The sequence below is a fragment of the Vigna unguiculata genome, chromosome 5, assembly GCF_037176805.1.
Source record: "Vigna unguiculata cultivar grain cowpea cultivar isolate G323 ecotype 2 chromosome 5, ASM3717680v1, whole genome shotgun sequence".
Taxonomy (NCBI): Eukaryota; Viridiplantae; Streptophyta; class Magnoliopsida; order Fabales; family Fabaceae; genus Vigna; species Vigna unguiculata.
This window is the reverse complement of record NC_140796.1, coordinates 11,022,008-11,034,271: the sequence shown is the minus strand read 5'-3', so window position 1 is coordinate 11,034,271 and position 12,264 is coordinate 11,022,008. Positions and strand designations below refer to the sequence as shown.

Here is a 12,264-nt window from a genome sequence, read left to right as displayed (position 1 = left end):
AAAATTTAGCTAAATTGTTCTAAGTCGAAGAGTCGAGTCAAATCAACTAGGGCAAAAGGTCGAGCCGAGTCGACTCGGATGGAAGATCTAACTGAGTTAGTCTTGAACAAAGGTTAGGACTAGTCACTCTTGACCAAAAGTCAAGACTAATCAATCGTAATCGAAGTTTGAGAAAAGTCGATCCATACCAAAAATTGAGACATAACTATTTTCGTTTCAGATTCTAAAACGGAAGATACTAATAATGATTTTACATATTTTAGATAATGTACATATTAATTTTATCCAGTTTATTAATATATTTTTCTAATTTTTTTGTAAACAAAACATTTTAATTCAATGAATTATGTTATCTTTTATTATTTCATAAGACTAAAAAATATTAGTTATTGAAAAACAATTTTCTGAATATATAAATTTAGATTTCATCCTATTACAACAAGCGACACATCACATTTTCTATTGAGTCGCTCTTGAAAGGAAACATCGAAACAAATATTACAGGGATACAAATATATACATGTTACATATTTGTAATATTACAAAACCTATAAAAGTTGTCCACAATAAAGTAATAACAATTTAATGTTACCAATTCCATGTAGTAAAACCAGACTTGTTTCCAGTAGGGATTGATGTATAAAGCTGCTGCAATTGTTAACAATGCTAATGTGTATGACACAACAAAGCTCACACAAAAGATATATATGTCCACCAACCTATCATTGTCTTTTTCAATGTCTGCGTTATCAGGAACAGTTGTAGGAGTGGGATGACAACTCTTTTGTAATGGAGGTCCACAAAGAAATGGATTATCCGTGTAGATGTTCTCATCAAATGTCGCAAATTGGTTTGTCCCTTTAGGTATTGGGCCCGATAAGTTATTGTGCGCCACACTTAACACTTCAAGTGAGGTTAGGATGTTAAGCTTAGGAGGAATTTGACCATGCAACTTGTTAAAAGAAAGATCTAAACTCTCTATTTGCATCAAATTCGAGAATGAATCTGGAATTTGTCCATTCAAATCATTATGAGACAAGTTCAATGCTTTGATTCTTGTCAAGTTTCCAAGCTCGTATGGGATATCTCCCTTCAATTTATTCTTTGATAAGTCAATTCCAGACATATAAGCAAGGATGCTTCCTAAGTAAGTATCAATTCTTTTCTTTGAAGTGAAACTTGCTTTCTCTTTCTTTTTCTCATTGAATGATGAATTTCGTATAAGTCCTTGATCAAATACTTTTAATGATGAATCAAGGTTCTCAATATCAAAAGGCATTTTGCCCAAGCAATGAGGAATTTCTCCAGAAAAATTATTGTCTGAAAGGTCTAACATGGTTAAATATATCAACTGACATAATTTCTTTGGTACATCCCCAACAATGTAATTGCCTTTTAAAAGGAGAAAATTCAATTTTGAATGACTTAAGTCTTGTATCATATCTTGAATATTGCTAGATATTTCATTGTAGCTGAGGTCTAGCATCACTAAAGGAGAGTTCTCCTTGAACATTTTTTTGGACAATCCTGTGAAATGATTATTACTCAAATGGATAAATTTAATAGAAGAAGAATTAAGAAATGATGGTACAAGACCAAATAAATTATTTTGGGAGAGATCTAAATAACTTAGATCTTTAAGTTGTGTCAATTCTAATGGAATGAATCCTTCAAAGTGGTTATTGGACATACGAAGTTCTGATAATGCTGAATTTTTTTTCAAAAGGCTTGGAATCTTTCCTACCAAATGGTTATTGCTTACATCCAATGAAATGATTGATGTGTTAAAAATGTTGCTCGAAAGTCTACCACTAAATTTATTATCATTCAATGATAAGAATTTCAAATTAGTGAGCGTTGAAAAAATGGGTCCCTCAAGCTTATTGTTTGAAATGTCTAAGGAATAAAGTTGGTGTCCATCTTCAAATATGTCCCTTGGTATTTCTCGAGACAGTTTGTTGTTTGAAAGATCCAACGTATTCAATAACTTCATTCGACCTAATTCAAAAGGTATTGAACCTTGGATGTGGTTTCTAGACATATTCAAATATTTCAAATTTGGATAAATTGAACTAATATTCTTGCTTGGAATTTCACCAATTATGTTATTGTCAGACATGTCAATATCCTGTAAGTAAAGAAGGGGATGCAATGGTAGTTGCATAGTACCAGTGAAAGAGCAGTTTCCAACATAAAGCTTGGTCAATTTTGTGTTGTTTTCAAGCAACCAATGAGGAAACACTCCTTCCAACCTACAACTACTGAAAGCTAACTCCGACAAATTCTTTTGATATAGAAGAAACCTAGGGAGTGGAAGAGAGACATTCTTAGTCATTGAAGGCAAACTTAGCACTTGTAATTGAAATTTAGGAATCCAAGTTTGTAGACTAGGTTGTAAGTCCAATATGAATTTGTTGCCTTCACCATATATGAACTTGAGGTTTGAATGATTGGCAAATGGTGTAAAAGAAATTGGAACTTCAAATTGGTTTTGTGTAAAACCAAAATATTCAAGTGATGTAAAGCTAGCAATGTTAGAATCAAATTGTCCGTTGAATTGATTTTGTGAAAGTTCCAACATCTGAAGGGATGTCATGTTTAAGAAGGATGTGGGAAGGGATCCCACAAATAAGTTATGACTTAGATATAACTCTTCAAGATTCTTCAGCCTAAACCAATCTGAAATATAAAATTTTGAAAAAAATAAAAATAAAAAACTTCCTATAAAGATTATAACACAAAAGATATAAAGATTTCAATAAAACTAAAAATATTTTGTATAACATACATGTTATGAATAACTTAAAAAGACAAATAATATAATTACCTGTTGGAGGAAGGATGTCATTTATGTAACAATCTGAAACAGACAAAATTTTTAAGGATGTCAAATTTCCAATATTTTTGAAAAATTCATTGTCCGTGATAGTATTTCCATCCAATCTCAAATCTTCTAAGTTACTTAAATCATGAAAATCTGCACAATAGAAAAAAAATGACATGAATATTGAATGTAACAACTACAAAATTGATTTACCTTGAAAAAACTATAAATATTATTACCTCCAGCTATAATTGTTCCGTTGAAGTAATTGTAAGACATAGAAATCTCTCTAATGGATGATGATAAAGCTCGTAATGACTCTCTTAGCTTGGTTCCATCTATCATATTCTCATCCAAATCAAGGACATCCAGTTTACTTAGACTTTTTGAATCTGAAAAATATGTAATTTGAATTAACTAAAACAATGTAAATAAATTTTAATTAGGCTAAATGAGACAAAGAACAAGTTACACTTTTTTAAAATGATTTTCTTAGATACCTTCATGGGCTACTAAATTTTGGATACCATTATGGCTTAGATCAAGATTCGTCAGGCTAGACAAAGTCAATAATGCTGCAAGAGATAAATAAAGAACCAATGAAAACTGAACTATCATTCAGGATAATATTTTTCTTCACGCTTAACATATGGAAGCATTACAAAGCAAGTAAAATAGAAGCTTTAGAAAACTAATCTACTTTCAAATAAATGAAAGTTTTTTTTTTCAAAAATAGTAAGTTGAACCTCTAAAATTTGATTTTGTTTAATGGAAGAAATTAATGTAAATTCAACTCTCACTGTATAAAAAAAATGAGTCAGAAATCATGTTCAGTATATACAAAAAAATGAATCGTATTTTAAGATTTTTTATGTTGAAATACATGGTTGGATTTACAATGATATGCAATGGTATGACATACATAGTGATGTCATTTGTATTTGATTTTTGTTTTTGGTCGGTTTCTCTTGACCTTTATTTTGGAAAAGCTTGCCATGATCATCAATTCAGGACGACTAGGTCAAATTTAGTGCAATTTGGTGAAACCCTCTCAGTCGAAATTCGGTATAAGTTGACCCTTTTCGACCTTCGATCTGAGAGAGTCTATCTCAAATCTTAGTTCAAAATGATCATCTCGACTTTTAGTCTTGATCAATCTGAAACATTTGGAATCGATATATATTTTTAAAAATTAATTAAAGTCCAATAATAGTGCTAAACTCATCGTAATCTTGACCTTAACCAACTTATATAAAGACTTTGGGGGTTGGAATTTTTCTTTTACCCCTTAATTGGGGACCCCAAGAGTTGCTAGAGCTAACCAATAAGCTATGAGTCAAGTTGCCAGTTCTAGATAAATATACCTTTTGTATGTAAAGATTATGCACGTATTTCTTCAATTAATACAAGTAAAAGATTTAGGAACAGTACAATTTTATATAATTTTCTGACTACAATTTTATATAATTTTCTGGTACATATTTATTATAATGAGAGAAAAAGAAAATAAATAACTAAGGATAATATTAATTAAATTTATTTTAAGAAAAATTGTTGCTTGTTTTCGTTTTTTTTTTTTTAAATTAAGGAGTATTTTAAATTTTAATTTAATTCAACACGTAGAAAATGTCATATTTTGTATCTACACTATATAAAATTCCCATATATACTATACTCATAATTATATCATTATTACTTCTAATAATATTTGTACGTAAAATTATGTTTTCGAGACCTATAATTAAGGGCACCTTCAAGGATAACACATGTAAAACATTCTTTTAGGCTTCGGAAATAAAAGTTCTACAAAAGTTTAATATTAATAATTCTCTATTAAATTAATTATAAAATTATGTTTAGAAAAAAGACTACAAATTTTTTTAGTACTAATAGACCTTTAATAAATTAATTATAAAATTATGTTTAAGATAAAAAAATGATATTTAATGAGTTAAAACCTTTTTCAATAAATTATAATTTTGTTTAAGAAAAAACGAATTATGAGTTATTTATGTTTTCTTATAATCAATTTTTATTTTATTTTCTATTTTTATCTCTACGTGACTTCACCTTGATTTTATTTCCTTTTTATATGTGTACATGACTTTAATTTTGATTCTATTTTCTTTTTTTATCTTTATTTGACTTCAACTATTTTTTTTTTCTTTCATATCTATATGGCTTCAATTTTGATTACATATTTCTTCTTTTATCTATATGACTTCAATTTTGATTTTATTTTATTCTTTATTCTTTTATCTTTATCTAACATTTCATCTACTTATTCCCCTCATGCTCTCTCCTTGCTTTCTTCTATTCTAGATTTTTTTTCTTTTTTCTTTGACATATTCAATTTATTGAATTTCATATTGTCTATGTGTACCAATCTTTTTATTCTCATTTCTCTAGTTGACTGTTTTTCTTTATTTGTGTTGATGTTATTTTAATTCTATATATTGAATTTGTATTATAATTAGAAATATGTTTCTTTTATCTGGTTTTGTTTAAGGATTGTGATTTACGGTTCTAGAAAAGAAGAACAATATTTTTTTTTTTATTGTTTTTATTTATGATTAATCTCAAAATACATGTAGATATTGCAAGTCTACGACCAAGTTTACTTTCTTGACAATCAGAACTAAATTTTATTATTTTAATTCATTCTTTTTATATACTTATTTTTAGTAGTGTTTTGTATATTATAATTCTTTATTTGATATAAAAATATATAGATATGTCAACTAGAAAATTTAAATAAAACTATTCAAAAAACTCCAAAAGTAAGAAAAAGTTTAAGTTTTAATTGCATGACAAAAAGGACCTATTAATTTCGATAATTTAATAAATAATTTTGTATAAAAAAAATTGAATAAAATACCTTCTTAAATTGTTTTAGGTCTCCCAAACATTTGAGTCGCCTCTACTATAACTAAACAAGTTTTATCTACACTTAAAAAAAATTATCTTTGTACGTTTACTTTTAAACCCTAAACCTTATATTATATATAATAAAGTTAAAAAATTCAAAATAATATATATTGGCACTAAAAATTATTAAAGTGATATTTGTAAGATTAAAATCTGTAACTTTTTAAGTATTGAAAATATAAGATAAAATTTGTACAATTTTGGAAACTAAGTGAATAATTAAACCTTAATTCTAAAGCATTAGAAGATAGTGATAAAAATACTGATCGTTTACATTAGTTTTACTTTTTTTTTCTATTTCTATTGTGTAAAATATTATTTAAATATATTCAAAGTGTATATATAATGAAACTATTTTAAAATAAATTGTTTTTTTAAAGTAAAGTATTAATTATTTAAAAAATAAATTAGACTGTTACTACATACAATATGAAATATAAGAACATAAATGTTTTTTAGACTCCTGATTAAATCATTGTTTCTAATAAATAGTTTAATATTATATCAATGAAGACTGGTAATTTGACAACATTTTTTCTCTTATTATTATTTAACACTGTTCCTCACTAGTATTATTATTTTTATAAAATATAAAAATTAATTTTTGTTAAAACTATTTTACTTTTACAAAAATTATAAAAATTGTAAAATGTTGAAAGAAATTTTTTCTATATTAATTCTAAAATATTAGGATATAATAATAGATAAAAATACCAACCGCTTATATCCAACGCTCCTTTTAATTGATTGTAGCTTAAATCAAGAAATTGGAGATGTGGAAGACCCCTCAGAGATGAAACAAATCTGTTGCTCAATCTGTTATTCCGGAGACTTAGGTATTGCAAATTGGTTGGCCATTTAAATGTCTCGTTCTCTGATAAAAACAAAGTTGAAAACATCATCTTATTAGTACTCATTAGTCAAGAACCTCAAGATTCTTAAATGATGAGCATAAACAAAGAATATATCCTCCATTAATTAACAATTACTCAGCTTTGCTAATGAAATGGAAAAGTTACACACTATACCTTCAATGTTAAGATCCGAGTCCAATTGATTATCAGTCAAATAGAATTGCTTTAAAGACGTGAATCCTTCCGATGACAAGGTAGTAAAATAGTTCCAACTTATGCCAAGGTCCTCCAGATTATTACGCAGTTTTTGTAATAAAGTCTCAAAAACTTACATATATGCACCAAAAGTTGTGAAAGAAGCCAACAAATGTGAAAAAAAATATAGTATAAGAAAATTAGAAGACTTTCATGCTAATCAGAAATATTATTGCTGTAATTTCTTGAAAGACCAGAAAAAGAAATAGCTAATCTCACCGTGTTTAAATGAAGATTTACCGAAGCTGTTGTATCTTAAATAAAGAGACTTAAGAGATGGAAGGCCCTCCAGACAAGATAGAATGCCGGCAGTAGTATCCAGATTGTTATAAATCATGTCAAGAATCTCCAGATTTGGCAACTCTGGAAAGTATGTAAAATAAAGTTGGAATAATAAGGAGTATTACATACAACACGGAGATTCGTAGTTTTGAGTAAGTAAAGAGCAATGAAGTTTTATTGAACAATACCTTGACCCTCCACACAACCAACTATATTACTATCCTCCAAGTGGAGTTCCTTCAAATCTTTGAAGACAGAAAAATGGGAGTAATTTATATATTGTTCTGTTGACTTCCACACGCCAGAAAGATAGAGTTGCGCCACTCTCCCTGTGGAGGAGTTGCACTCCACTCCTTCCCATTCACAGCAATCCGTTTCGACATTGGAAGGGAAATAAGGAGAGTGGAAACGGGAATATAGGTCCAAAAGTGTTTCTCTCTCTTCCTTCCAACATCCTTCACAACAGTACAGAACTTCCAATAAAAGGAAAATGAGGAAACACAGTCTCACAGCACTCTTCATTTTTCTCTTCATTGCATCAACTACTTCCTCTCCATCCCTTAAATACAACTTTATTTATAAACATAAAGAAATATGATGTGAATAAGTTTTCTTAAGTTGCTTATTATTTTTTGGAGCATACAAGTCGTTGAAGTCAAATTCTAACAGAAAAAAAAGGAAAAAAGACGGGCTTAAAACAACTAATAAAAAACATTCATTTTTTTTTATGAATTAGAATAGTTATTTGAACGAGAAAATTGTAAAGAGGGTTTATTCCAACAGATTTATTTTGATACTTTTTAATTTTATATTTTTTCAATTTATTATTTTTAAGTTTCTCTTCAAATCAAATTTCCATATAATTTTTACACTATATCAACATAAAATATTTATCATAAATTTAAAAATCTTACAAACTCAAAAATATTTTATTTAGTAAAACAATGTAATTATTAGTATGATTTTCACATTAAAAATATTTAACCCATATCAATTTCAATAACATAAGTAAATATTTGGAACTCAAAAATACTTTCTTTCTTCATTTTCCTTTTCAAAATAAACAATAAAAATACGATAAATTTGTCACTCCATATATTCTATTTTTCACATGCTATTACGTTCACACTTAATAATGTTTAACCTCTATCATAAAATAAATGTAAACAGCACAATGATTTAGATGTATTATATACACATATAAGAAGATAACAAATAATAGTACTACACATTTACAAACATTTTAATTACAAATTCATTCAATTGACTCAAATACACTAATGTTTCTCTAAATACACATGGTCTCATCACACAAATAGCTCATATATTAAGTTTCTAGGGGTATGTGCTTCATATCATACTAAAGAAGACTTTAAACTAGCTAGAACACAATCAATAAAAAGTCTATCACTTACAAACACTTCCAAACACTTACTAAACATTTTTGTTTAGATCAAATTATTTTATAAATAAGTCAAATGAGTTAGTAATTAACTTCTCTTACTAAACACACATCAATTAATGCATCACTTATATCTACTTCGATAAAAAAAAAATTCTTAATCACAAAAATTTATGAAATTCAAGTGTGCTACCTAATGGTAACGAACTACTTGTGAATCTTGTTGGAACCATTAAAATTTTTGAATTTCTTGGACTGAATGACATGTTATACTTTCATTCATTCTCTATCAATCTTATTTTTATAAGCAATGAGTTAGTGTTACTCTTTTTTCATTTTTCAAATTATTTTGTCAATAAGAAAAATTCAAAGACCGGATGATATTGTCAAGAGAGTGAAAATATATTATGACTTTTAATTGGATGATGTTGAGACTGACAATACACATAACAAAATGAACTTTTAATTGCATTTACTTTTTTAGATTTAGATTTAATTTCAACTTAATCCATTTACCCAAAAAATAACAAGTGGTACGATGGATAATTTAGAAAAAATATGATCCATATAATTTTACAATTTTATTGTATCACGATCATGGATATTTGAATTGAAAACAAAAGAATAATGAGGAGAACAATAACTCAACATTAAGTATTGGAAAAAATAGCAATAAATCGTAATTTATTAGAGTGGTGGTGATGAATCTAGATTGGAATATGGCTTGGATAATACTAATAAATGGTCCCACAAATCAAGTTGCGCAACAAGAGATTTCTAATGGAATCACCACTTCACCCCAACATTTAATTAAGAAATTTACTATGCTTTAAATTTTATCAACTAGGTATGTATAAACATGTAAGTATGTTTAAGTATTATTAAGTTAAGCAAAAAAGTTTAATGGGATGAATTAAAATTAATAATGTTAAATTATTTAATTATTAAAATTTAATTTACAGGCGTTTATTATTTAATTTTTTTAATAATAAATTTATATAATTTTTCCTGTCTCTAATTTTTTCTTAAGAATATATTTTACTCTCTTTTTTTTTCTTTCGATTACTAACAAAAATTACCATTTTACATTGATTTTTTTTAGACCCTTATAAAGAAAAAACATTTTCTAAAAAAGTTTAATATCAAAAGAAAATTGATAACTGATTTTAAGGATAGAAAATTAGCAAATATGTCCGAACCAACTTAACATGTTTTCTCCAAAGAACATAACTGATTTTTCTACGAACAGAATATAAAATGAAAACTATTTGAGGTGTTAAAAGTAAAAAATAAAAATAAAAATCGAAGAAAAAACATGACACGAATTTCGGAAATTATAATATGTTTAAAAGTTATTGTATTTGTTTATTTGTGAACAACATGACACCAAAATTTATGGCAGCCACCAAGAAAATCCGTAGCCAATCCATGTTAGATTTATTTCCTACTACACTTCCTCGGAGAAATTATATTCATATAATAATTCTTTCTATAAGTATTTCTGCAGCAAAGATGAAGAATTTTTTTTAATTATACATTATGTATTTGACTAAATAATTAGTTTTATCTTTTCTTCCATTTGAAAATTACAGTTTCATTTATTTATCCTTATTTAATTTAAAATAAAATCATAATAGTTTCAAGTGTCAGAATTTTTTCATTATTTTATGATGGTTTTGTTTTTGTGTATTTTTTTTTAACTCGAAAGTACCTTTAGTAGCAGCCTTCACATAATTTATGTATGTTTACTAAAAAGTAAAATCACAATAATTGATAAAGTTGATGATGTTGTTTAATTCTTTAGTCATGTGTGAACGTAACAAAAGCGTGTTTGACTTTGGATCTGCTGTCATAAATGGATCATAAATGGTTTAGACTTTCAGTCACTCATCCAAATTGTCGTATTAGAATTTCAATATACCATATTTATTGTTTGACACTTCACAAGTCACTTATCATAATAGTATAAGGAAAATGTTGGGCACCAATTAAGGAATATCATTTTTATATTAAAATTTGAAATGATTAATTACATTAACTAAAATAGTATAAATGTATATAATAAATTTTATGTATAATTAATCGTATAGTACCCAGTTTGGGACTAGTGTGTCAAATAGGTACCCGATTTTAAAAAAGTGTCAATTGCATCCCAACTTTTGAAAATTGTTTCAATTAGGTTTCTTTCAGACAGAGTTGACTAACGCCGCTAGTCAACGTGCCACATGTCAATCTGTGGTTTTTTTTTATTTTTTTAAAAAAATAATAAATTTTTTTTATTTTTTATTATTATTTTTTTTTTTAAAAATAAAAATGCCACGTGTCAAGTCCCTGTGTGTGACACATGTCATTGTCAGTATCACGTGGCATTGTAATGCCACGTGTCAGTGTCACGTGGCATTGTAATGCCACGTGTCAGTGTCACTATCACATATGTCATTGTGATGATTTCGATTTAGTCCTCATATATGTCTTTTTGTTTCAATTTAGTACCTAAGTATGTGCATCTGATTCAATGTTGTCCCAATTTTTTTTTAATAATTAAAATATTTTTGTAATCCATTTTTTATAAGATTAAAATTAATTAAGTATAAATATATTTACAAAATTAAGTACTAATATTAATAATGTTTCTATCAATTTCAGACCAAATTTATTATTTGTATAAATGTTATACTAATATTTTTTATTAAAAACAACTCTTTAATATATTATTTTATTAATTACTTTTTATTAAGTACTCATGTTTTGTTAATTTTTATTTTTATTTTCAAAATAGAACAATATTGTCTCTTACTAATTTTAAATCAAGATTTTTATTGGTATGAATGTTATACTAATTTTTTTTTTATTAAAAATGACTTAATAAAATGACTTTTACCACTAAATTTTAATATAAATATCAAATACTTAATTTTTGTAAAACTTTTATACTTAATTACTTTTAATTTTATAAAAAAATATTTTAATTATTAAAAATTATTAGGTCAAAATTGAATCAAATACACATAAGTAGGTACTAAATTGAAACGAAAAAACATAAATGGGGACTAAATTGAAATCAACACAATGACATCTAATAGTGACACTGACATGTGGCATTACAATGCCATGTGGCACTGATAATGCCACGTGTCACACACAGGGACTTCACACGTGGCATTTTTAATTTTTTTAAAAAAATAATTTTTTTTAAAAAAAAATCAAAAAAAACCGCAGATTGACACGTGGCACGTTGACTAACGGCGTTAGCCAACTCTGTCTGAAATGGACCTAATTGAAGCAATTTTCAAAAGTTGGGATGCAATTGACACTTTTTTAAAACCGTGTACCTATTTGACACACTAGCCCCAAACTGGTTACTATACGATTAATTAAACCTAAATTTTATAAAGATAAAAATATTTTTTTAAATTTTTAGACAACTTTCTAATATAAAATAAAGATTTTGAAATTTTAAAGATCTTTACTGAAAAACAAAAAAAAAATTCAATAAAATCTCAAATTGACACTTTAATTTTTTTTTTTTGTAAAATTTTTAGATATTTAACACTACTTTTTTTATTGGTTTTCTTGTTAATTTAAAATTTTTTATTTTTTGTAAAATTTTTAGATATTTAACACTACTTTTTTTGTTGGTTTTTTTGCTAATTTAAACTTTCTTATGCTTAATTATATTTACTTTTTAACAACATTAAAATGTTGTTATTGTATTATTT

At 26.5% G+C, this 12,264-nt stretch overlaps 1 protein-coding gene across 1 annotated transcript; it reads right to left on the bottom strand.

Moving 5' to 3' along the window:
• Positions 1-386: 386 nt before the first annotated feature.
• Positions 387-7,705, bottom strand: LOC146886066 (cuscuta receptor 1-like). Its single transcript, XM_085673108.1, has 8 exons — positions 7,332-7,705; positions 7,081-7,224; positions 6,781-6,933; positions 6,471-6,626; positions 3,325-3,399; positions 3,064-3,216; positions 2,828-2,977; positions 387-2,679 (listed from the first exon to the last, which is right to left on the bottom strand). The coding sequence occupies exons 1-8, from the start codon at positions 7,675-7,677 to the stop codon at positions 524-526; spliced, it is 3,333 nt and encodes a 1,110-aa protein (XP_085529234.1). The 5' UTR covers positions 7,678-7,705; the 3' UTR covers positions 387-523.
• Positions 7,706-12,264: the final 4,559 nt, after the last annotated feature.